Raw genomic sequence first — 26,538 nt, 5'->3', positions numbered from 1 at the left:
GATCTAGGAGTCATAGAGTCATAGAAAAGTGCAGGATGGATACAGGCCCTTTGGCCCAAGCAGACCATGTTCACTACTCTGCCCACCCAGCTAGTCCTGACTTCCTGCAATTCGGCCTCCATCTGAAAGGGCTGGCAGTTTTGCAGGTCAAGCATTCATCAACCAGTCTGTTGGAGAGGAGGGTAATTTTAAAGACAGCCAGAGGCCTGCAAACATTTCCATCTTGGCTTGTTGTCCTTTGTTTTGCTGAAGCCCTTTGAGATGTTTCACCACATTAAAGAAATGTAGAAAGGCAATTTGATTTAAGCTGTTGTTGGAAATTTTCAGGAAATATAAATATTTAAAAGCGAGAGCAACAGAAAAACCACAAGGACAATCCATGTCTCAAAGGATTATGTTGAGGGGAGAAAAAAAAACAATTATCAGAGTCAAAATCCGATAAGATCAGTTCAATTTGCTGACCGAGAACCTGAGGGTGACCTCACTTATTTAAAGGTCTCCATTATATATTAAATTTTCCAGACTGGGAAGAATAAAACTGAGAGCAGCATCACATCAGGTTGTATTGGCCTTAAAAGCCCTGAAAGCGAGGAGCTGTGGGTGGCATGTCTTGGGTTATTCAGAGTCCATAGCGTGAGTAAATACCTCCCCGCATTATGTACCTCGCCGAACTGTGGGTTTGCACTGACGCCGAATTAAATATTTCACTCGTTTGAAGTCTGAGAAATGCATTGTTTGGTTTCGCTTGGTTGCAGAAAGTCTGCTTAAAGCAAAAGTGAAAGAATGCAGCAAGCAAGCTCCTTGCACAGATTAAAAAGGTGCAGGATGGGTGAAACATAGTTGAAGGGAAATGGTCCTGTGGGGTTATATAACAACTATTAATTCATCCGTTTGCTTCCCGCCATCTAAAAGTGCTGACCACAATGAATTGTTCAGATTTTAGTTGTCCCCTTCTGAAGGTGCTCTCAGCACCAGTTCTGCATTCCTGCCTTCTCATGTCGAATACTGAGATAATAGGCAGTACAACAGGTGAAATGGAAATAGAAAGGGATTTGTCACATGTACATTGAAACATGCCGTGAAATGCTCTGATGGCATCGAAGACCAGTGAGTTTGAGGCTGTCCTGGGGGGCAGGCTTCCAGCACCAACAGAGCATGCCCACAACTTATTAACCCTAACCTGTACAGTGCGGAAGACAACCAGAGCAACCGGAGGAATCGCATGCGGTAACAGGGAGAACGTACAAACTCCTTACAGAGGTGGGAATAGAAGTAGACACCGCAGCCTAGAAAGCTCACCAATGTCTTTACATCCTCAGGAAGCTAAAAAATAAATTGTCATCTCCCTATTGTTTTGCACCAATTTTTTTCAATGCACTCTATCGAGGTCTGGTGTGGCAACTGCCCTGGTCGTGACCACAGGAAACTGTAGAGAATTTGGTGGCAGCTAGCCCGTTACAGAAAGCAGCTTCCCTTTGCTGTCTCGGTAAAGCAGCCAGCATGATCGAACATCCCACCCACCCTGGACATTCCGCCTGCTCCTCTATCCCATCGAGCAGAAGATACAAAAACCTGAAAGCATGTACCACCATGCTTAAAGACAGCTTCTGTTTGATAAGACTGTCAAACCGTCCCCCTAGAAAGATAAGATGGACTCTTGACTTCACAATAACCTTGCACCTTATTGTCTGCCTGCACTTTCTCTGGAACTGTAACACTTTATTCTGCCTTCTGTCATTGTTTTCTCTTTCACTACTTCAATGTACTGAGGTGATGAATTAATCCGTGTGGATGGCACGCAAAATAAAGTTTTTCACAGTACCTCGATACTTAAGAATCAGAATCAGGTTTAATATCACCGGCATATGTCGTGAAATTTATTGTTATACAGCAGCAGTACAATGCAATATATAGTAATTTTTAAAAACCTCTAAACTCCAGCATTTTGTATGTGTGACAATAATATACCACTTTAACACAGTAGCATTCCTGACCTCACATCATCGATAGCAAAATGTTTGCCCCAAACTAACTTGCACTTGATAAGCTCAATTCCTGACCTATGATTTTGGATAACCAGAGCTAACAATGTTTGTCTGTAGTTTCTATTGCTCTGTCCTCCTTGTTCAACCTTTTCTTATTTGCTTGCTACCAGTTATCTTTTTGTATTATTTCCTTAATTCTTCCTTTTATTTTATTTTTTCCTTCGGTATTTTATTTTGATAATTTTATTGTCTTTCATTCATTCCTTACGCCGCGCTGTTTGACAGCTCCACTGCCCACTGACCATCTCGGACAAAAAGCAGCCCGGAAGCAGCTGAAGGCTGAAGTCCATCCAGAAATCCGTGATATAACGAACAGGGTGTGAGTGGAAAGAGCACGAGTCTTTCCTATTGATAAGGACATCCTTTTAGAACTGAGATGAGGAAGAATTTCTGTAGCCAGAGGGTGGTGAATCTATGGAATTCACTGCCACAGATGGCTGTGGAGCCCAAGTCAGTGGGTATATTTAAAACAGAGTTCATAGGTTTGAAGTAATTTGGAAGATGCGTGGTCTACAAAATCCAATGCGGGGACTGCAGCAAATTTTACGTTGGCCAAACTGGGAGGAAACTATCCACAAGGATCCATGAACAATTCTGTGAACAAATATATAGACCTCGATCCTATTTATGGGCACAACGCATGAAGTTCACCACATGGCCGGTCAGTGACATGATTTCCCCACATCACAATCGAGTTTCTGAAATGATGACCTAACAGCTGATAAGCATATAAACACCAAGCATTCGGAGGAAAGGTTCAAAGGTAATATACAATTCTGAGCAACTTTTTCTCCAGACAGCCACAAAAACAAGAAAGAAAAGAAATGCAGCACAATCATCAACCCCCAAATTCCTCCTTCCTGCACAAAAATCAACAAAAATGGAACAGGCACATTAGCCCCCAAATGCCCTTCCCCTACATACAAAAAAATGAGAAAGATTGGGCGAAAATACAAAATATTAAAAAAAATTGTCTGTAACCAAAGTCCATATAAAATAATGCAGAAAACGTGGGTAACATTCTCCGGACCCAGCCGCAGGCCTTTCCCTCTCACAGCAGAGCGATCCCACCAGCAATCAAAAGGCAGATGGCCTGTGCTCACTTTCCACATTTGCCTCAATGTTTCAATCTCCTTTGTCGCTTTTAATCAGCAAACAATGGAAGCTTTAATTGGTGAAATACAGCCAAGCACCAGCAGCCATCCCACAGCCTTCTCGCCATGAAGTTTGCTCCCGGAATCCTCTCAGAGACTGCAGAGCACTGGAACATCCAAACGATCTCCAACTTCAAATCACAGGCTCCAACAGCTCCAGAATCACAATCAAGATGAAAAACAAATGTAAAAGACATAAAAGAAGTGGAATATATGGTTTCATGATCTATCCCGAAGATGTCGACCAAAGGTGCGTTGTATGCAGGTGCCATCTTGACTTGTTGAGGACATGCTACAATTAACAGTGCAACAATGATGTCTCCTCATGTGGTGAGAAAATGTTTGCTAGTAAGACACCACAATCAGCAAACAGCTTAACCCAAAGTTCAGAGGTTCTTCATAAGTCGGGGTGTCAAAGGTTACGGGGAGAAGGCAGGAGAATGAGAGGGGAAATAAATCAGCCATGATGGAATGGCAGAGCAGACTCGATGCACTGAATTGCCTAATTCTGCTCCTATGTCTTATGCTGATTGGCAACTCTGCAACGCCGCTGGTGCCGAACTGTATCGATCTCTGCTGTTTCTTTGGATTCATCAGCTGTATGGAGAGGGGGAGCCTGCTACATGGACAACATATTGTACTGCCATGGCTTGCATATCGACTTCAATAGCTCAGAAACAAAATCCATTTTTGACCTCAACCAACGGAGAGCCATGGGTTCACTGTCGGTTCAGAAATCTGATGACAGGGGAAGAAGCTGTTCCTAAAATTCAGATAAAGGCCAATTAAAGATTAACACATAATAAGAAAAATAATTTTAGTTGTGATTTGGATATTTGACTCAGCTTTTTACAGCAATGTTTACACAAGAGTGTGAGGCAATCATTGCAAATCCAAGTCCACAGCAGGAATGAGGATCTGAATAAGGAAACTGGTTCCTGTGAAAAATTACCATAAGTTACGATAAGAAGTATACAAAATTAAATAAGTAGTGCAAAAGAGAGTGAAATAGTGAGGTCATGTTCCTGGGTTCATTCTCCACTGAGAAATCTGGTGAGGGAGGGGTGGGAGCTGTTCCTAAAATGTTGAGTGTGGGTCTTCAGACTCCTGTATCTTCTCCATGATGGTACTAATGAGAAGAGGGCATGTCCTGGCTGGTGAGTGTCCTTAATGTTGGATGCTACCTTCTTAAGAGTTGTAGGTGGTGGGGAGGTTATCTATAATGAATCTACTACCATCAGCAGCTTTTTCCAACCCTGTGCATAATCCTCTGCAAATGAAGCTGTGCTCAGCTCCTCACAGCAAGACCTGTCCAGTTCAGACATGAATTACAGTACATAGAACATAGAACAGTACAACACAGTACAGGCCCATGATATTGGGCTAACCCATTAACCTACTCTAAAATCAAATCTCACCTTTCCCTCCCACATAGACCTTCATTTTTCTTTCATCCATGTGCCTTTCTAAGAGTCTTTTAAACGTACTGAATGTATCTGCCTCTGCCATCACCCCTGCCAGAGCATCCACACATCCATCACAAAGCGTTCCACACACCTATCAATCTCTGTGTAAAAAACCTACATCTGACATCCCCCCCCCTATATATGTTCCTCCAATCTCCTTAAAATTGTGCCCCCTCGTATTAGCCATTTCTGCCCTGGGAGAAAGTCTCTGGGTGTCCACTTGATCAATGCCTCTTATCATCTTGTAAACCTCCATCAAGACACCTCTCAACCTCCTTTGCTCCAAAGAGAAAAGGCCTAGCTCACTCAACCTATCCTCTTAAGACATGCTGTCTAATCCAGGCAGCATCCTGGAGAGATGGGAAGGGGTGGGGGTGGGGGGTGAGGAATCATTGGTGGTTTAGCAGTTCCTTTCTTTGGCATTTCCATTGCCCATTTCCAGATGCTGCTCGATCCACTCAGACCCCTCCTGCAAGTTGCTTGTTGCCCCGGATTCCAGCACCGGCAGTCTCTTGTTATAACTCCGCAAGACTTATGTTTGTTTCAGTGAGGTCACTGCTCATTGATCTCACCTCTGGGGAACACTGACACATTCTGCTTACATTCAGTCCACACCAGGAATTAGCCTGCAGGACTCTTTTTTTACTGGGCCCTTATTGAAAGTATATCGTTCCATAAGTAGAAAGGCTATTCTTAAATACAATATTCCAGATATCTTTCCTAGAGGCTTTATAATTTAAGTAAGACATCTTTTCATTGTTACCATCAAGAAGGAGGTACAGAAGTGTGAAGGCACACACTCAGTGATTTAGGAACAGCTTCTTCCCCTCTGCCATCCGATTTCTAAATGGACATGGAACCCACGAACGCTACCTCACTTTTTGAGGGGTGACTGATAAGTTCATGACCTAAGGTAGAAGGAGTCAATTTTAGAAAACCTAGCACATTCATTTTTCAACATAGTCCCCTCCTACATTTACACACTTAGTCCAGCGGTCGTGGAGCATATGGATCCCTTCTTTGTAGAAGTCAGTGTCTTGGACCTCCAGAAGTGGTCCACAGCATGGGGTGATTGATAAGTTTGTGGCCTAAGGTAGAAGGAGATGAGTTATTAACTTCAAACTTCCTGCATAATCACTCAAAAGAGTTGAAATGCATGTGCATGTAACAAGAGTTGTATAACTCTCGTGTATTATTTCTGTTTTGCACTGTTTTTAATCTATTTAACACACACACACACATATATATGTTTGTGTGTGTGTATATATATATAAAATTGCTATATATACACTGTAATTGATTTACTTCTGTTGTTTCTATATTATCATGTATTCCATTGCACTGCTGCTACTATGTTAATGAATTTTGCCACTCGTGCCAGTGATAATAAATCTGATTCTGATTCTGAGTCTGGCATCACTCTGATACTCGGGATCAGAATCAGGCTTATTATCACAAAGCCTGTGGATACAGCCCAACCCACCATGGGCAAAACCCCCCACCCCCAATGAGCACATCTGCACAAAATGTTGTCACAGGAAAGCAGCATCCATCATCAGGGACCCCCACCACCCAGGACATGCTCTCTTCTCGCTGCTGCCATCAGGAAGAAGGTACAGGAGCCTCAGGTCTCACGCCACCAGGTTCAGGAACAGTTATTACCCCGCAACCATTAAGTTCTTAAACCAAAGAAGATAACTTCACTTGCCCCATCATTGAAATGTTCTCACAAGCTATGGACTCACTTTCGAGGACTCTTCATCTCATGTTCTTGATATTTATTGCTTATTTATTTATTATTATTGCTTTCTTTTTGTATTTGTACTTTGTTGTCTTTTGGACACTGGTTGAATGCTAAAGTTGGTGTGGTCTTTCATTGATTCTATTATGGTTATTACTCTATTATGGATTTATTGAGTATGCCTGCAAGAAAATTAATCTCAGGGTTGTGTATGGTGACATATATGTACTTTGATAATAAAATTTACTTTACACTTTGAACTTCAAGATGTTGTGAAACTTGTTTTGGGGCTGCAGTACACTGCCACACACAAAATGCTGCATTCTATAAACTACAATGAGTAATATCTATTTTAAAAATTAGGTATCTAGTGCAAAAAGAGAGCAAGAATACTGAGGTAGTGTTCATCGGTTCAGAAATCTGATGATGGAGTGGAAGAAGTTGTTCCTAAAATTCAGAGCAACACACACAAAATGCTGGAGGAACTCAGCAGGTCAGGCAGCATCTATGGAAATGAATAAACAGTTGGCATCTCATGCCAAGACCCTTCATCAGGACTGGAAAGGAAAGGGGCAGAAGCCAGAATTAGAAGATGGAGGGAGGAGGAGGAGGAGGTCAAGCTAGAAGGTAATAGGTGAAGTTAGGTGGCAGGGGAGGATGGATTCAAGAGAGAAGCTGGGAGGTGATGTGGAAAAGGCAAAGGTTTGGAGAAGAAGGAATTTGATAGGAGAGTCGCTAATGGGAACAAAATGAGAAGGGGAATTAGGGGGAAGTGACAGGCAAGTGAGGAGAAGGGAGCCAGAGTGGGGAAATGAAGAAGAGGGAAGGGGAGGGAAGGGGAATTACTGGAAGTTGGAGAAATCAATGTTCATTCCATCAGGTTGGAGGCTATCTAGATATATGAATTGTTTCTTCTCCAACCTGAGTGTGGTCTCATCATGATAGAAGGGAAGGCCATGGACTGACACGACAGAATGGGAAGGGGGATTGGAATTGAAATGGTTGGTCACCAGAAAATTCCACTTTTTGTAATGGAGTTAAGGCGCTCAACAAAGCAGCCCCCCCACCTACATCGGGTCTCACCAGTGTAGAGGAGACTGCACCGGGAGCACCAGATACAGTAGATGACCCTAACAGATAGTCATGTGAAGTGTTTCCTCACCCAGGAGGACTGTTTGGGGCCCTGAATGCAGGTGGGAGAGGAGGTGAATGGCCAGCTTTAGCACTTTGGCCACTTTGGGAGACAAATGCCAGGAGGAAGATTAGTGGGTAGTGACAAATGGACGAGGGAATTACGGAAGGAGTGATCCCTGTGGAAAGCGGAGAGTGGGGGGGAGGTAAAAATGTACCAAAAATTCTGATTCCTTTGTGATAAAGGCCAATTAAAGGTTAGCAAACATTAAGAAAAAGAATTTTAGTTATGAACTGGATATTTGACTCAGCTTTTCCAACAATGTTTACACAAGTGTATGAGGCAATTACTGCAAATCCAAGCCCACAGCAGGAATGAGAATCTGAATAAGAAACTAGTTCCTGTGAAGGCCCATTTAACTTCAATGTGATCTTCACAGGGTAGCCTCCTTTTTCTTGTCCTTCTCGTTCACGTTTTCATTCTTTTCTACTTTGTGTTGATTTGTTCATTTCTTCCTGTCTCCACTTCACTTTGTTTTCCTTTTCTAATCTGTCTGCCTTTCTTTCTAACTCCCTTTCCAGTTCACGGCCTTCAACTTCCCAAGTGCTGGCACTACAGTTTCCTGATACCTTTTTTGGTAAAACATGTTAATATTTAAAAATTTCAACCATGGATCCTATGTAGTTGTTGGTATAATTGAAGCTAGTACTGCATTATGTAAAGTCAAAATCAAAGTATATTTGTTATGAACGTATGTATGTTGTTTGATTCTGATGTTTCTCTGATCCAAAGGTTCTTTGAAGGTCAAGAATGAGGCATAAAACTTGTAGCTTACTATCGTTTTATTAAATGTTACAAGAGTAAAGAAGTGTCAAGAGAACAAAGAAAAGACCAGACTGAAAAGTAGTTGTGATCATCTCTTACCAGACTAGAGATAACAGCAAATTCCAGTGATAATTATTAACCTTTAAGATAGCCAGATGCAAGTGGCCTGACACCTGCTACTGGGAACTAAGAAGTTTCTGGAAAATGTGGAAATAACTGTGCCATTATTATTTGTAAATTCACTGAACCATTTGATGAATATAGATGATTATATAAAAATATGAGCAAGCAGTGTGGAAGTTAAGCAAAAAGAAAAATAACAATTCTACACCCTAATCCAACATTATGTTACAATATCCTACCTTGAGATTCATTTTCTTGCAGGCATTTACCAGAAAAGATAGAATGTATGACACTATACGTACAGAAAGACTGACAAGCAACAATGCAAGATGATAAATTGTGCAAGGGGGTGTCACAGTAGCATAGTGGTTATCACAAAGCTTTATGGTACCAGCGACCTGGGTTCAATTCCTGCCACTGTCTGTAAGGAGTTTGTACGTTCTCTCTGTGACCGCGTGGAGCTCCTCCAAAGACATACTGGTTAGTAGGATTAAATTGAGGGCTTGCTGGGCGCTGCCGCTCGAAGGCTGTATCTCAATAAACAAATAAATAACACTGAGATTATGAGTTATGTCCATGAAAGTGAGTCTGTAGGTCGTGGAATCAGTCCAGAGCCTGATGGTTGAGGGGTAGTAACTGTTCATGAACCTGGTTGTGTGAGTCCGGAGGCTCCTGGACCTCCTTCCTGATGGAATCAGTTCAGAGTTGAGGTTATCCTCACTGGTTCAGGAGCCTGATGGTTGAGGGGTAGTAACTGTTCATGAACCTGGTGATGTGAGTCCTGAGGCTCCTGGACCTTCTTTCTGACGGCAGCAGCAAGAAGAGAGCATGGCCTGGGTGGCGGGGGTCCCTGATGATGGATGCTGCATTGATGATGAAGATGCCAGGTGCCCTCATTACAACTACACTGTACGTTGAAGAAATCTGTGCTTAAGGGTAATGTATTCTGTAAAGGAAAAGAAGGAAAAATGAGGGGAAGAAGCAGAGAAAGGAGTCAAAGTCAAAGTGCATGTATTATGAAAGTATTTGTGCAGTATACAACCCTGAGGCTTGTTTTCCCCACAGACAGACACAAAACAGGGAAAATTATAAAACCCATTTAAAGAACAACTTCAAACACCCCCCCACGCACAAAAAAAAGAACAAATTGCGCAATCGAAAAAAAATATATAGAATACAATACACCAAATTACAAAGATTGCAAAGATGTTGAAAGAGTCCAGGCACATTCAGTTCAGTTCAATCCAATGCCACACTGCTTGCTATCTGCAGGCCACAGCACTAGATCTTGATCTTGATCTGCCTCGATCAAAATTGCACAGAACAGCAACAAGAAAGGAGTGACCAGAAAGAAAGGTCATGGATTGGGAGAAAGAAAAGAAAAATACCTTAATGCAACATTTTTATCCTCTGGAATGTCCTGGAATTCTTTTGCTTCCAATTGTATGGTATGTTCTACTCAGCCTGTCCCAGTAGCTACAGAGGCACACAGCATGGAGTAAAGACCCTTCGGCCCAAATAGTCTTAAATATGTTTAATGAGGCTGCCTCTGTAAATATATTTAAGACACAGTTAGATAGATTTTGAATAGCATGGGAATTAAGTGTTCTGGGGAAAAGGCAAGTAGGTGGCAATGAGATCACAGTCAGATCAGCCATGGTCTTATTGAATGGCAGAGCAGCTCGATGAGTCGGCTCCTGCTCCTAGTTCCTCTGTTCTGAGTCAGGAAGCCCTTGGTTAGGTTAGAAAGTTGTCCTTTGTCGTGCATTAACAAAGTGGAGAGGACTGTTACCCTATTGTCTATTGTTACTAAATTGTTGGAGTCTTTGATCAAGAACATCTTGTATAATTTTAATTGTTCTGAATGAGTCAGCATGGAATTGGAAAGGGCGAATCAACCCTAGTTGACCTGATTGAAATTGAAGGACAGGGGATGAAGTTCATGTGGAATCATAAGAGGTGGATGGCGAGTATGGAAGGTTGTCGAATTAAAAGCAGATCTTATTTCTGGTAAGATGGTGGTGAACTTAGATGCAGCGGATTCTGCAGGGTCAACCACAGGTGTTATTGTCTTTCTTAAATGTAGTTTTTACAATTGCAAAGACCTGCTGGACATTAAAAACCTGAAGTACTGCATGTCTATCCCATCAGTGAGTTGCTTGTTGGCGGAGAAACTGAAGGAGCCAGACTCAGTGTGGACCGTGATGCTGCCTGCGACAGAGAGGTGTGCAGAAAAACAGCAAGTGATCATCTTAGTTGCTTTTCTTGTGAACGGGAGACCCTGTTGGACATTTGTGGTGTGGAATGTTGCAAGTTTGATTCATTGGTGAATTGGGGATCAGCGGGGGAGCTGTGTGGCCTCGGCTGTAGCGAGGACTAGGCCTCAAGCCCCAACGTGAACTATTTGTAGCTGCCCAGGGGAAGGCGTCAGAGTTGGGCACTCCACCAGTATGCCAGAGGCAGTGTGGTGAGTCCGTGCGGCCCCCTCAGTCTTCACTCGACAGAAGACAAGCTGTATTGTGTTTGACTGCAGAGTGCTGCAGCATTCATGGTCTTGGGGACTTGGACTATATTTTTTTGTGTGACTATTTTACTGATATCTTATATGGACTGGCTATCTAATACGTGCTTTTTGTACCTTGTGCTGTGTGTGACTGTTGGGGCTGTGTTTTGTACCTTGGACCCGGAATAACACTGTCTCGTTTGACTACATTCGTGGGTATTCATGTATGGATGAATGACAATTAAATTTGAACTTGAACTTGAATTACTGGTTAAGAAATTGGCTGAGCCACAGAGGCTAGACTAAGGATAGAGCTGGCTGGGTGTGACCAGAGTTGTCCAGCAAGGATCTCAACTCCATTGAATAATGTAGCTACATCTCAAAATTTGCCAATATCATCAGCAGCGTTGTGAGCGGTATTAGTGGAGAAAGACACTTGGGGCCCTCTGTTGGTCAAGGCTGCCTATGGATGTTGTGTCGTAGCTGTCTACCTGCTACATCAGCCAGGGCAGTGTGATGTGGAGAGCAAGCTGTTGCCCATACAGCAGGCTCCCCCTCTCCATGCAGCTGATAAATCCAAAGGGACAGCAGAGACAGATATGGTTGGCACCAGCAGTGTTGCAGGAGTTGCCAGTCAGAGTTGAACTCAATGTAGGACTCCCTCTAGGGACTCCAGCTCTGGATTTTTCCCTTGGGGTTTACTCCCGAAACCTTCCCCATGAGTGGGTATAGCTGCAAGGCAGCGGAGGTTTGAGATCAGAGTTTTCCTTCTCCTAGATGAGCTGCCAACCATGGCTGATGAGCCACATTTGCCTAAAGTGACTGGTTTTGAGGTGCCAGTAACCCGCCTCTTCAGTAGAAATGGTTTCTCCGGGCTTAGTTGAAGGCCAGGCACACTTGAAGGCCAGGAGCTGGACTTGGTTGTCAAAGGCTATTTGAGACGCACGCCATTGGGAGCATTTAATAGGTAGTGGGAGTTTATCTCCACTACCTCTTCTAGCTATAACAACCTTGAGGAACCACAAAGACGCTAATATTTTGAACAAATGCTCAAAACTGTGTTAAGTAATTTTTGAATTATTAATGGTGAAGAACTAGATATTGTGGTGGTGTGACAAGGCTTGTGAGTTTATCTTATTTAGAGATACAGTAAGTCATTCCATTCCAGCCTGGCAAAGCTGCGCTGCCCAATTATACCCAGAACACGCACGTCTTTGGAAGCAGAGCACCCAGACAAAAGCCACGTGGTCATGGGGAGGGCATACAACCTCCTTGCAGACAGCAGCAGGAATTGAACCCAGGTCACTGGCGCAACACTATTGGCGGGCACAGAAAGTAGGGTGTGTACTGTGCTGGGACACTGAACTGTTCTGGAAGCCATGTCTCAGGATGGATGTAGTACATTGACCTAAGCGTGAATGCCACTAAATTCACCAGAATGTTTCCTGAACTCCAAGGGTTAAAGTACATTGAACAGTGTAGCCCAGGACCAGGCCATTCAGCCCACAATACGGTGTTAAACAAATTAACCTTAGCCTCCTTAGAACCTCTACACATTCAGTGCTCTGCAAACATCTTAGGCACATACTGTATATAAAGCTAGGGCGCCTAAGACTTTTGTAGTAATTTTATGTATTGTCTGTACTGCTGACACAAAAAGAAAACAAATTTCATGACACATGTGAGTGATGATGAACCTGATTCTGATCTGGGTCGCTATGTGGACTGAGAGTGGGAAGGGGACAGGGAGATGGGAATCATGGTTGGGAAAAGAGGAAGGCAAGAAGAGGGAGGGAGTGGGAAGCACCGGTGAGACATTCTGTAATGATCAATAAACCAATTGTTTGGAATCACATGACCTTGCCTGGTGTCTCAGGGCTGGGTGTGTCTGTACCAGAGCCAACCCTGCCCTTAACATTCCTTCTCTGCCACCTGCCACTCCCATCATCCTCTGCTCCCACCAGATTCACAAACTTGCTCTCCACTCTATGTTGACAAATACAGTACTGTGCAAAAGTCTTAGGCTCCCTAGCTATATGTATGTGCCTAAAACTTTTGCACAGCACTGTATCAGCCTCCACCACCAGCCTTGGCAGAGCATTTGAGGGACCACCATTCTCTGTTAAAAATTTTTCCAGCACATCTCCTTTGACCCTGTCCCTTCTCAAGTATTAGACATTTGGACCCTGAGAAATACCTGTAGAACCTGGCTGTCCACTCTATCTATGGAGAGTGTCATTGTCGGAATGTGTGACGACACTTGCAGACTGCCCCAAGTATATCCATAGATTGTATTGGTTGTTAACTCAAGTGACACATTTCACTGTATGTTTCGATGTACATGTGATAAATGAAATTAATCTGAATCTGAAGTGACACTGGTAATTTTATAAACTTCTGTATGGGTTTGAAGGGCGATTTCTCAAACTAATATCTATTAATTGAAATCTAGATGATTAGTGATGATTTGATCAAAGTTTTCATTATGTTAAGAGAGAGAAGCTGTTTCTATTTGTTGGAAATCTAAATATTTAAAGCTAGATCAGTGATGCTAGGAATGTCACAGAGGGTGGTGGGAATTTGAAACTCACGCCAAACTGCAACTAACGCTGACAGTTTTCAACCTGAGGTTGATGGATTTTGTAGAAATATGGCAGAGGTGAGCGTATGAGATTAAATCACATATCAGTCATGATCTTAGGTAGCAGAATATTTTTTGAGGGGCTTTGTGCCTCAATTATAAATGAGATGGTGAAGAGAGCATGTTGCAATGAGGACAGTAATACAGATGCATCACAACTTGGGTACGGCAACTGCTCTGCCTAAGACTTCAAAGAATTACAGAGAGTTGTGGACACAGCTCAGAACATCTAGCCTCCTCACTAGCGAATCTGCCTACACATCCCACTGCCTCAGGAAAGCAGCAGACATAATCAAGGACCCCCTCCCATCCCAGTCATCCCTGCCCTTCCACTGGGCAGAAGATACAAAAGCTTTGGGATATGCACGACAAGGCTGAAGAACAGCTTCTAACCCACTGTTATCAGACTATTGAGCAGATCTCTCAGATGTTCAAGGTGAATTCTTGATCTCTCAATCTACCCTGGTCATGACCTTTGGAATTTATTTGTCTGACTGCACTGCACTTTCTCTGTAACACTCTATTCTGCATTCTCTTAATGCTTTTTGTTTTGTATTACCACAAGCTAATTATCATCTATTTAGGTCGTGCACATTTCACTGTATACCAGTACTTGAGACTGAAAATCTAGCTGAGTGGTGCCATAACAACGACCTCTTATGCAGCATCAGCAAGACCAAGGAGCTGATTATTGACTGAAGGAGGAAGAAACCAGAGGCCCATGAGCTGGTCCTCATCAGAGGATCAGAGGTGGAGAGGGTCAGCAACTTCCAATTCCTCTGTGTTAGTTTGTCTGGGCCCAAGAAATAGAAAGTACGGCAGTGCCTCTACTTCCTAAGGAGTTTGCAAAGATTCGGTATGAGATCTAAAACTTTGACAAACTATAGATGCGTATTGACTGGCTGCATCATAGCATGGTATGGACACACTGAAGCCCTTGAACGGAAAGTCAAGTCAAGACAAGTCACTTTTATTGTCATTTCGACCATAACTGCTATGTACAGTGCATAGTAAAAATGAGACAACGTTTTTCAGGACCATGGTGTTACATTACACAGTACAAAAACTACATTGAACTACGTAACAAAAAGTCCTACTAAAAACAGTGGATACGGCCCAGTCCATCACAGTAAAGTTCTTTCAACCATTAAGGGTATCTACACGAAGCATTGTTGCAGGAAAGCAGCATCCATCATCAGGAACCCCCACCAGCCAGGTCATGCTGTCTTCTTGCTGCTGCCATCAGGAAGGAGGTACAGTATAAGGAGCCTCAGAACTCACACTACCAGGTTCAAGAACAGTTACTACCCCTCAGCCATCAGGCTCTTGAACCAAAGGGGATAACTTAACTCAACTTCACTTGCCCCATCACTGAAATGTTCCTACAGCCTATTGACTCAATTTCAAGGACTCTTCATTAATGTTCTCAATATTTATTGCTTATTTATTTATTATTATTAATTCTTTCTTTCTGTATTTGCATGGTAGTGTTTTTGTACACTGGTTGAACGCCCAAGTTTCTGCGGTCTTTCATTGATTATGTTATGATTGTTATTCTTTTATGGATTTATTGAGTATGCCCAGAAGAAAATGAATCTCAGGATTGTATATGGTGGGATATAGGTTCTTCGATAGTAAATTTACTTTGACTTTAACATGTGACAATAATAAACCAATTACTGATTGAAACACTCAACAACTGGATACAGATATATTGAATATGTGAGTGAAAATGGATTTTGCTGTAAGAAACTGAGTTTAGTGTGCACTTTGACAAGGGGAATCTAAAGATAAACTAATATGTAACTGGAGAACGATTGAAAAATTGGTTTATTATCACATGCACTGAAATACAGTGAAAAGCTTGTCTTGCATACTGTTCATACAGATCAGATCATTACACAGTGTGTTAAGGTAGTACAAGGTAAAACAGTAACATAGTGGAGAATACAGTGGTACAGTTGCAGAGTGAGTGCAGTGCAGGTAGACAGTGCAGGTGAGGACAGTGCGGGTAGACAGTGAGTGCAGGTAACAGTGCAGAATACAGTGTTACAGTTACAGAGAGAATGCAGTGTAGGTAGACAGTGAGGACAGTGCGGGTAGACAGTGCATAATACAGTGTTACAGTTACAGAGAGAATGCAATGCGGGTAGACAGTGAGGACAGTGCAAGTAGACAGTAAGTGCGAGTAACAGTGCAGAATACAGTGTTACTGTTACAGAGAGAGTGCAGTGCAGGTAGGCAACGAGGGGATCAAGACAGAAGGATCTCAACGTTAATGTGTCTGAGCCACAAGTTTTAACAAGGAAGTATAGTAAGTGGTTAGACCACAAGACATAGGAGCAGAATTAGACCATCAAGTGTGCTCCATCATACCATCATGGCTGACTTATTATCCCTTTCAACCCCATTTCCTTGCCTTCTCCCCTTAGCCTTTGACTCTCTGGCTATCAGCCTCTGTCTAAAATATACCCAATCTGGCCTCCACAGCCATCTCTGCCAATGAGTTCCCCAGATTCACTGTACCCTAGCTAAAGAAATTCCTCCTCATCTCTGTTCTAAATGGACATCCCTCGACTCTCTTAGGCTCCCCCACCATGGGAATCATCCTCTCTCCATCTACTCTATTGAGGCCTTTCAACATTCAATAGGTTTCAATGAGATTTCCCCCCCCCCCCCCCATTCTTCTAAACTCTGGCAAGTTCAGGGTCAGAGTCATATGTTAACCCTTTCATTCCCAAAATCATTATTATGAACCTCCTCTGGACCCTCTCCAATGCCAGTACATCTTTACTCAAATAAAGGGCCCAAAACTGCTCACAACACTCCAAATGAGGTTTGTCCAATGTCCTATAAAGCATCTGCATTACATCCTTGCTCTTGTATTCTAGTTGTCTGGAAATGAATGCTAACACTATATTTGCCTTCCTTACCACCAACTCAACCTGCAAATTAACCTTTAGGGAATCCTGCACAAGGACTCCTAAGCCCCTTTGCAATTCTGATTTCTGAGTTTTCACTCCATTTAGAAAATAGTCTACACCTTAATTCCTTCTACCAAAGTGCATGACCATACACTTCCCTGCACTGTATTCCATCTGTCACTTACTTGCCCATTCTCCCTATCTGTCTATCTTCTGCAGATTTTCTGCTTCCTCAGCACTACCTGCCCCTCCACTTACCTCCGTATCGTCTGCAAACTAGCTCACAAAGCCATCAATTCCGAGTCTTGGTGAAGAGTCTCGGACCTTTTCCATCAACGCTGCCTGGCCTGCTGGTACTGTACCAGCAGTTATGGTCGAAATGACAATAAAAGTGACTTGAATTGACTTGATTTTAGTTCCTCCAGCATTTTATGTCTTTTGCAACTATTTAGTCATTTTGTTCCCATTATTTAAAAAATGTTGTAGTGGTAATGGAAACAACCTAAAAGAGATTCATAAAGCTAATATCTGGGCTGAGAATTGCCCAGTCATGACTGAATAAAGAAGTTCACTCTATATTTTTTAAAAAATTAAGATTAGAGTCATTTCTTACATGTACATTGAAATATCGAAACATACAGTGAAATGTGTTGTTTGTGTCAATGACCAATGCAGTCTAAGGATGTACTGGGGGCAGCCGGCAAGTGTCACCATTCTTCTGATGCTAATGTAGCATGCCTTTGACTTACTAACCCTAACCCGTACATCTTTGGAACATGTGAGGAAACCCAACAGTCACGGGAAGAACGTACAAGCTCTTTACTGACAGGCAGGAACTGAACCGCCATCACTGGCAGTGGAAGGTGTTACATTGACCGCTAAGCTACCTTACCATACTGCCCTTTGTCGTTTAGAAGAGAGTGGATTCTGGTTGCCTAAAGAACATTGCTAAAGAGCTGGAAAGATTCAGAAGGAAAGAACGAAAGATTAGCTCTATTTGTCACACCTACATCAAAACATCGAAACATACAGTGAAGTGTACATTTATATCAATGACTGACGCGTATGAGGATGTGCTGGGGGCAGCCCACAAGTGTCGCCATGTTTCTGATGCCAACATAGCAGGTCCACAACTTACCCTGACTTGTGCGTCTTTGGAATGGGGGAGGAAATTGAAGCATTCAGAGCAAACCCACGTGGTCATGTACAAACACCATACAGACAGTGGCAGGAACTGAACCCCAGTTGATGATCACTGGTGCTGTAAAGTGCTGCTATAACCACAACACCCTTTTTTAGAATCTTTCCACTTTCATTACACATGTAGTGCAAATGTGAAAGTGACTTTTGTGTATTTGTGTGGTTGAATGCTCTTGAATATCAAGTCTTCTCTCAGCCTGGAGTTCACCGAGGGATGTCGAAAAGCTCCTATAGATTGTAAGAAGATTAGATCAGGAGTTGGGATCTGTCTTTACCTCCGCAGCTCATGTGACAGCAGGAACAAGAAAGGCGAGGGGCCTTCAACTTTCTCTCTACCTAATCTTTTGTTTATGTTGTAGGGAAATCCACTTTAACGTTGTCTCTGTCTGGCATTAAGGAGGTTTTGATCTTTGTCTGGCATTAATAAAATCGGTCTGCCCTTTGCACCGCTGTTTATTCCTCATAACTGTGCCTATTCTCGCTGCCGAGTGAGCTGCTCGGGCTTACTGGTGGAGAGGTGTTTTTGTGTGGCTCCTCACATCACGGGCGCCGGAATCAGTTAGCCAGACACTTGTCGAAAGTGAAAGGAGAGGATTACTGCAAGACAGCTGATCATTTTGAATGAATAACTGGGGTAGAAGTTGGTGGCCGTGGGTTTTGGGTTGAACTGGGCTAAGAAAGCACTGGTGCCTTATAGCTTAAACTGACAGAAGTCAGCAAACTCCGTCTGACAGTTGTCATTTATGTTCAATGCTGCCACAAGCAAATTTTCATCAGGACCATGAGAAATAGGAGCAGAATTAGGCTATTCAGCCCATTCAGTCTACTTCACCATTCCATCATGGCAGATTTATTAACCCTCTCAACCCTATTCTCCTGCCTTCTCCCTGTGACATCCTGACTAATCAAGAACCTCTCAGCCTCCACCTTAAGTATACCCAATGACTTGGCCTCCACAGCTATCTGCGGCAATGAATTCCACAGATGCATCACCCTCTGGCTACAGAAATTCCTCCTTAGCTTTGTTCTAAGGGGACATCCTTCTATTTTGAAGCTGTGCAGTCTGATCCTAGACCCCACCCTCCATAGTCTCCATTAGTTGCTAAAGTTTTTATTTTGGTCAACTGTACTAATAATTCTAATAAGCTCTCAATCTGTGTCTTAACATGTTATAGGTATTGTTATATATTAAATATATAATGTCCCAAGTGTATATGAAAAATAAAACTATTTCAAAGCTCTGAACTGGATAGTTTATTTATAATATATATAATATTCTTCCAACCAGCAATGAAAAAGAGCTGAATATTATTACTTAGGGTATTTGATTCCCATTAGAGGATCAGAGGTGGAGAGGGTCAGCAACTTTAAATTGCTCAGCGCTATCATTTCACAGGATCTGTCCTGGGCCCAGCACTTAAGTGCAATTACAAAGAAAGCATGCCAGCTCTTCTACTTCCACAGGAGTTTGCAAAGATTTGGCATGACATCTAAAACTTTGACAACTATAGAAATGGTGGAGTGTATCACAGCTTGGTATGGAAGCATCAATGCCCTTGAATGGCAAATTTCATCAAAAGTAGTGGACACAGCCCAGCCCATCGCAGGTAAAGCCCTCCCCACCATTGAGCACATTTACATGGAGTACTGTCGCAGGAAAGCAGCATCTGTCATCTGGGCCTTCCACCACCAAGGACATGCTCTCTTCTGGCTGTACACATCAGACTTCCAATATAACTCGGAGTCCTGCCATGTGCAGAAGTTCGCTGATGACACGGCCATAGTGGGGTGTGTCAGGAATGGACAGGAGGAGGAGTATAGGAAACTGATACAGGACTTTGTGATATGGTGCAACTCAAACTACCTGCGTCTCAATATCACCAAGACCAAGGAGATGGTGGTGGACTTTAGGAGATCTAGGCCTCATATGGAGCCAGTGATCATTAATGGAGAATGTGTGGAGCAGGTTAAGACCTACAAGTATCTGGGAGTACAGTTAGACGAGAAGCTAGACTGGACTGCCAACACAGATGCCTTGTGCAGGAAGGCACAGAGTCGACTGTACTTCCTAAGAAGGTTGGCGTCATTCAATGTCTGTAGTGAGATGCTGAAGATGTTCTATAGGTCAGTTGTGGAGAGCGCCCTCTTCTTTGTGGTGGCGTGTTGGGGAGGAAGCATTAAGAAGAGGGACGCCTCACGTCTTAATAAGCTGGTAAGGAAGGCGGGCTCTGTCGTGGGCAAAGTACTGGAGAGTTTAACATTGGTAGCTGAGCGAAGGGCGCTGAGTAGGCTACGGTCAATTATGGAAAACTCTGAACATCCTCTACATAGCACCATCCAGAGACAGAGAAGCAGTTTCAGCGACAGGTTACTATCGATACAATGCTCCTCAGACAGGATGAAGAGGTCAATACTCCCCAATGCCATTAGGCTTTACAATTCTACTGCCAGGACTTAAGAACTTTTTAAAAGCTATTATTAATGCTTTTTGAGATAGTGATTTAGATGCATATCATATTTTTTACTGAGTTAAGTATTGTATGTAATTAGTTTTGCTACAACAAGTGTATGGGACATTGGAAAAAAGTTGAATTTCCCCATGGGGATGAATAAAGTATCTATCTATCTATCTATCTATTGGGAAGAAGGTACAGAAGTCTCAGGATTAGAACACCAGGTTCAGGAAGTTATTACCTCCCAACCATCAGACTTTTGAACCAAAGCGAATAACTTCACCTCAACTTCCCTTGTCTCATCATTGAAATGTTCCCACAACCAATGGACTTGAATCACTTTGAAGGACTCTTCATCTCATGTTCTTGATATTTTTTACTTACTTAACTTTTTTTTTCTTTCTTTCTTTTATTTGCACACTGGTTGATCACCCAAGCTGGTGTGGGTCTTTCATTGATTCTGTTATGGTTATCATTCTATTATGGATTTATTGAGTATGCCTGCAAGAAAATGAATCTCAGGGCTGTATATGGTGACGGATATGTACTTTGATAATAAGTTTACTTCAAACTTTGAACGTTAAGCTAGTGAGATCCTTGCTACTGATGCAAACCAGTGAGTTTTTGAATATCTGGTTCCAACTTAGTTAAAGGTAATTGAAGATCACCTTTTTTCACATCATTTAGCACTTTAGAAGTTTCTGGAAGATGACTCCACTGCAGTAACAGCAGCCATCATGTCACATTTTTAACGTATTATAATACCCATGGGTCAGTAGCAGGCAAACAGAACCCGCTTCCTCCTGCATACAGTACTCATTGATGGCCTTGCTGAAGACAACCCCACCCATTCTTCAATTTGTTCATGATACTCATAACTGTTTTAATACAAAAACAGGCCATGTCAGGCTATCCATATTAATCCCCTTCTGATAAGGATTTTGATTTGGAAAACCCGGCAACTTCTAACAGATAATTATCTAAAATAGAGTTATCATAATCACTTGCTGCTGGAGCATGTGGGAGGGTGTCCTGCTGCGTCACACCCACACGGTCACTGTATAATCAGTGATTTGAGGGTGGATGTGGATTGGGGCTCAGCGGGATGTGAATGGTGAATGATGTGAATGGTACATGGAGCAGAGATTGACGTTCTACGCTCCCCTCACACATAGGCTAAGCTGTTTTGCTGCCTCATTTGCCCCATCTACCATATCTCCATATTTCATTCAGGGTTCCAATTAAGTTAAATATATTTATTTCTTTTTATTAGTAATATTTCTTTAAAACTGTAAACCTATACAGAATGTCCTGTGGACCCCAGTTTCTTGTTTTTTTACTTGTGGCCCCTATGAAATCCAGCACTGTATTGGTATAGGAAACTGGTTTATGATTGTCACATGTACAGAGATACAATGGGAAGCTTGTCTTGATTCTGTTCATACAGATCAGATCTTTACACATTGATTGAGGGAGTACAAGGTAAAACAATAACATAATGCAGAATAAAGTGTAACAGCTATGAAACAGCTATAAGGTGTCTCAAAAGAGGACGCTGTCCAAGTTGCATGCCATCTTGGACAATGTCTCTCATCCACTCCATAATGTACTGGTTAGGCACAGGAGTACGTTCGGCCAGAGACTCATTCTACCGAGATGTAACACTGAGCATCATAGGAAGTCATTCCTGCCTGTGGCCATCAAACTTTACAACTCCTCCCTTGGAGGGTCAGACACCCTGAGCCAATAGGCTGGTCCTGGACTTATTTCCACTTGTCATAATTTACTTATTATTATTATTTAATTATTTATGGATTTATATTGCTATATCTCTACACTATTCTTGGTTGGTGTGACTGTAACAAAACCCAATTTCCCTCGGGATCAATATAGTATGTCTGTCTGTCTGTCTATAGAGAAAGTGCCTGTGATGCTGCTGCAAGTAAGTTTTTCATTGCACCTGTGTAGAGAAGTGCTTGTGCAGACGACAATAAACTCAACCTTGACTTTGAGGGCACTACACCAGCAAGTGTCAGCTTTCCAAGGAGTGAAATGGACGTTAATGACAGGTTGACTTCCCACTGAGGCTGTTTGCTTTCTCCCGTTCAGGTCTCAGATGATTATAGTGTCATTGGCCGTTCTCTGTTCAAGAAGGAGACCAACATTCAGCTGTTTGTCGGAATGAAGGTCAAACTGTCAACGGGTGAAGTCGGAGTGATCGACGGGGGCTTCGGCCAGAGCGGCAAATTCAAAATCCGAGTTCCAGGTAGGTGCTCACTTAGCCAAGGAATTATTTCAACAAGGGAGAAGTAAATTGCTCCCTCTGTACTTGTGCAAACTCCCCAAAAAATCTGTCCAATTAGATCCCTCTTTCCCAGATCTGCTTCTTATTTTGCTCTAGGATGAGTGACAAAATTTAAGTTTTCCTTTTTCTTAGTTTTGGTTAATTTTAGGTGTGTTTTCTGTTTATTTTTAGTATTTGATGTCTTTGGTTATTGATAAACTTCAGCCAAATGATGCTTAATTTTTTTCCTTTTTATTCCAATTTTGGATGTGTATTCTACATTTTTAGTAAATTGGTGTTGTTAGTTATTGATAAACAGCCAATCAATACATCAAGTTCCATCCTCAAGCACAAGTAAGTTGAATTTGGTAATAATATGTGGTATTTAAAATGAAATTACCTTCTTAAAACTTGCTATCATCTACCATATCACCATTGTCTTGCCACTGACCAGTGCAAACGATGTATGAGGTAGGTCTGTGGTTTGGAGATGCATTTTGAAAGAAACATGATTGAAAATTTAAACTTTGCTTTGATGACACTGGTTGATATCAAAGTATTTTATCAATAAAATGAAACTTATTCAGTAGTTAAGTTGCTACGATTTTCTTTGATTTAAGTTAATTAAAACTGGAAAATGCACACCTCAAATATTACTTGGTATGTAGTTATTTGCATATTGATTTATCAGACATCCATCTATCCCTGACATTTTCTTCTGAGATGGCTCATATATGTTCCTGACTTGATCTGAAGAGGAGAGGGACTCCAAGAATAAAATCTAAAATTATTCTAACCCGAGATTTGCTTAAAATTGTTCTCCCATATTCAGCCCATTTTCCATATGATAATTCATCACCACGAGATTATCATCATCTTCATTATATGCAATGTCATATGACGTGAGTGACCATGGTCTTGACCATGATTGTTCTTGGCAAATTTTTTTGCAGAAGTGGTTTGCCATTGCCTTCGCTTTACAAGATGGGTGACTCCAGCCATTATCAATACTCTCCAGAGATATGTCTGTCTGTTATCAGTGGTCTCATAACCAGGACCTGTGATCTGCACCAGCTGCTCATATGACCATCCACCACCTGCTCTCATGGGTTCATGTGACCCTGATCGGGTGGTGGGGGGGGAGAACAGGGGGCTAAGCAGGTGCTACACCTTGCCCAAGGGTGACCTGCAGGCTAGTGGAGGGAAGGAGCACCTTACATCTCCTTTGGTAGAGACGTATCTCCAGCCCACCACCCTCACCAAGAGCATTAACTCAATGTATAGTGGACAAAGTTGCTGATCTATATCCGTTGTAGCCTTCAGAACAGATTTGTGGAGATGGAATGCTGATGAAGTATAAAACTGAAAAGAAAACTGGTTCTGACTAAACTTAATCTCAGTGTGGTCTTGATGACAGCAGTTAAATGGTACGCCAAGGGTGTGACACAGGCTCAGTTAATTAAATATGGTTTACTTGTGGAACACACACAAACTGCAGATCCTCTTCACCTATGGAGAGAAATAAATAGACAAGGTTTTAGGCTGAGACCCTTCATCAGGTCTGGAAAGGAGGGAGTCAGAAACCAGAATAAGGTGGGGGGGGGAGGAGTACAAGCTGGCCAGTGATAAGTGAAACCAGGTGAGGGGAAGATAAGTAGGTGGGGGAGCAGAAGATAAAGTGAAAGATGAGTGATATAAGAGGAACACAAAATGCTGGAGGAACACAGCAGGTCAGGTAGCATCTTGGGAAAGAAATAAACAGAACATGTTTCAGGCCGAGACTCTTCATCAAGATCTTGATAAAAGGCCTTATCCCAAAACGTTGTCCGTTTATTCCTTTCCCTAAATGCTGCCTGATCTGCGGAGTTCCTCCAGCACTCTGTGAGTGTTCTTCAAGATTTCCAGTGTCTGCAGAATTTTGTGTATTCATATTTGCACTTTGATTGTTTGTCAGTTTTATTTGTGTGTAGTTTTTCATTTCATTTTCATTTTCATAGTTTTTCATTCTATTACCTTTCTTTTTTCTACTGTGAATATTTGCAAGAAAATGAATCTGTGGTGGTATATACATACTTTGATAATAAATTTACTTTGGACTTTAAACTTTGAACTTCGTGGTTTATTTAGATTGATTTTGAGTTGCTCATGTGTATCAAAGTTCAAAATAAATTTATTATTGAGGTATGCATACTACATACAACCTTAGGATTCATCCCCTTACAGTCAGCCACAAGACAAGGAAACCCAATAGAACCCATTAAGAAGAGACTTTCAAACACCCAATGGGCAGAAAACCATCTAGTTGTGTAAACAACTGAAGTTCACAAAAGTGAGTCCACGGCCATGAAGCCGGTCATCACTGCAGCCGATTCAGGAGCCTGTTAGCTGCAGGCCACAGCCTCAGTTCAGCGTAGAGATGAGTAAACCTTACTAAGTAGTGAGCTGAGCCAGCCCATTCCTCGCTTCTGGCCCCTACACACTGACCTTTTCAATCTGGCCTGGTGCTTAAATCATCCAAGCCTTGGGTCATTGGTCGTTCCTCTCTCTCAGACCCGGGCCCCGCCACCTCGATTCAGCTTGTACCTGACCTTTCCAATTGGTTCATTGTTAATGTCCACTGTATTCAGCAAATCTGATCCAACTTAGCATTTGCCTTCTTCTTCAGGCTGCTGTGGAATATTAGTGTACAGTCAAGCTTTGCAATGAAGTACTGTAGTACAGGAGCCTCAGGACTCACACCACCAAGTTCAGGAATAGTTATTACCCCTCAACCATCAGGCTCTTAAACCAAAGTGATTAACTTCACTTGTCCCATCACTGAAATGTTCCCACAACCAATGGACTCACTTTCAAGGACTCTTCATCTCATGTTCTCGATGTTTATTGCTTATTTATTTATTATTCTTATTTCTTTCTTTTTGTATTTGCACACCAGTTGAATGCCCAAGTTGATACGGTCTTTTATTGATATGTTATGGTTATGGTTATTATTCTGATTTATTGAGTATGCCCTCAGGAAAATGAATCTTAGGGTTGCATATGGTGACATATATGTACTTTGAACTCGAGCTGTCCACATCATGGAAACCTGCCTGCATTTGGTCTATATCGCCATTAACCTTTCCTGTCCAGGAGTCCATCAATCATATTTTAGATATCATTATACCATTTCCTCCAGCTCTCCATTCCATATACCTACCTCTGTGTGCAAAGATTTACCCTCAGGTCGACTTTAACTCTTTCCCCTTGACTTTCAGGCTCCCCTACCCTGGGGAAAAAGTCTGCCACTGTTCACCTTATCTATGCCCCTCATGATTTTGTAAACCTTTATAGGGTCAGACCTCAGCCACCTTTTGTCCAGGGGAAAGCTGCCAGACCTCATTAACATCTTGTAGATGTTTTCTGCAATCTTTCTGATTTAATAACTTCCTGGCAATCAGAATGGCACACAATATCCCTGTAAAACTTTCCCATCCATGTTCCTTCCTTTCTTGTATGTCTAAAATATAGTAATGAGCGGACTCAGATTTGAGGAGTAATATTTCTAAACTTGCAGAAGTTTGGAGTCAGTTGTAAACAATGTGGAACACACTCCAGTCCACATCGAGGGCCAAGTGGTGGAAAAGGTGAGCAGCTCCAAGTTCCTGGTGTCAACATCTTAGAGGATCTGTCCTGGGCCTAACATATTGATGGAATCACGAAGAAGGCACAACAACTGCTATAATTCACGATGAGGTTAAGGAGATTTAGTATGTGAACAAAGACTTTTCCTCGAAAAGTCTTTTGAGACCAAAGAGCAAATTTCTACACATATACCATGTTTGTTTGTTTATTTAACTTCATATTTCTTATTGTAACTTTTGGTAATGTTTTAATGTTTGTCACTGTACTGCCACAAAATAAAAAAATTTCACAAGATATGTCCATGATAATAAACTAGTTCTGAGGATGACAAGATGCACATGGCTTGACTGAATTGAATAAGTGAACATGGCATGTTTGCAGTACAGTCCAGTCATCACCATCGTCATCATCATTATGTGCCAT

At 42.2% G+C, this 26,538-nt stretch overlaps 1 protein-coding gene across 1 annotated transcript in view; it reads left to right on the top strand.

Annotated features, from left to right (window-relative positions):
- Positions 1-26,538, top strand: part of eefsec (eukaryotic elongation factor, selenocysteine-tRNA-specific) — a 441,024-nt gene that overhangs the window by 267,090 nt on the left and 147,396 nt on the right. Inside the window, exon 6 of the mRNA XM_073071999.1 lies at positions 22,317-22,473. Within this exon, the coding sequence (XP_072928100.1) occupies positions 22,317-22,473 (157 nt within the window). The remainder of the gene's footprint in view (positions 1-22,316; positions 22,474-26,538) is intronic.

This window comes from Hemitrygon akajei, chromosome 19, assembly GCF_048418815.1.
Source record: "Hemitrygon akajei chromosome 19, sHemAka1.3, whole genome shotgun sequence".
Lineage (NCBI taxonomy): Eukaryota > Metazoa > Chordata > Chondrichthyes > Myliobatiformes > Dasyatidae > Hemitrygon > Hemitrygon akajei.
Note: the sequence above shows the minus strand (reverse complement) of the source record. Positions and strands in the feature narration are given on the sequence as shown.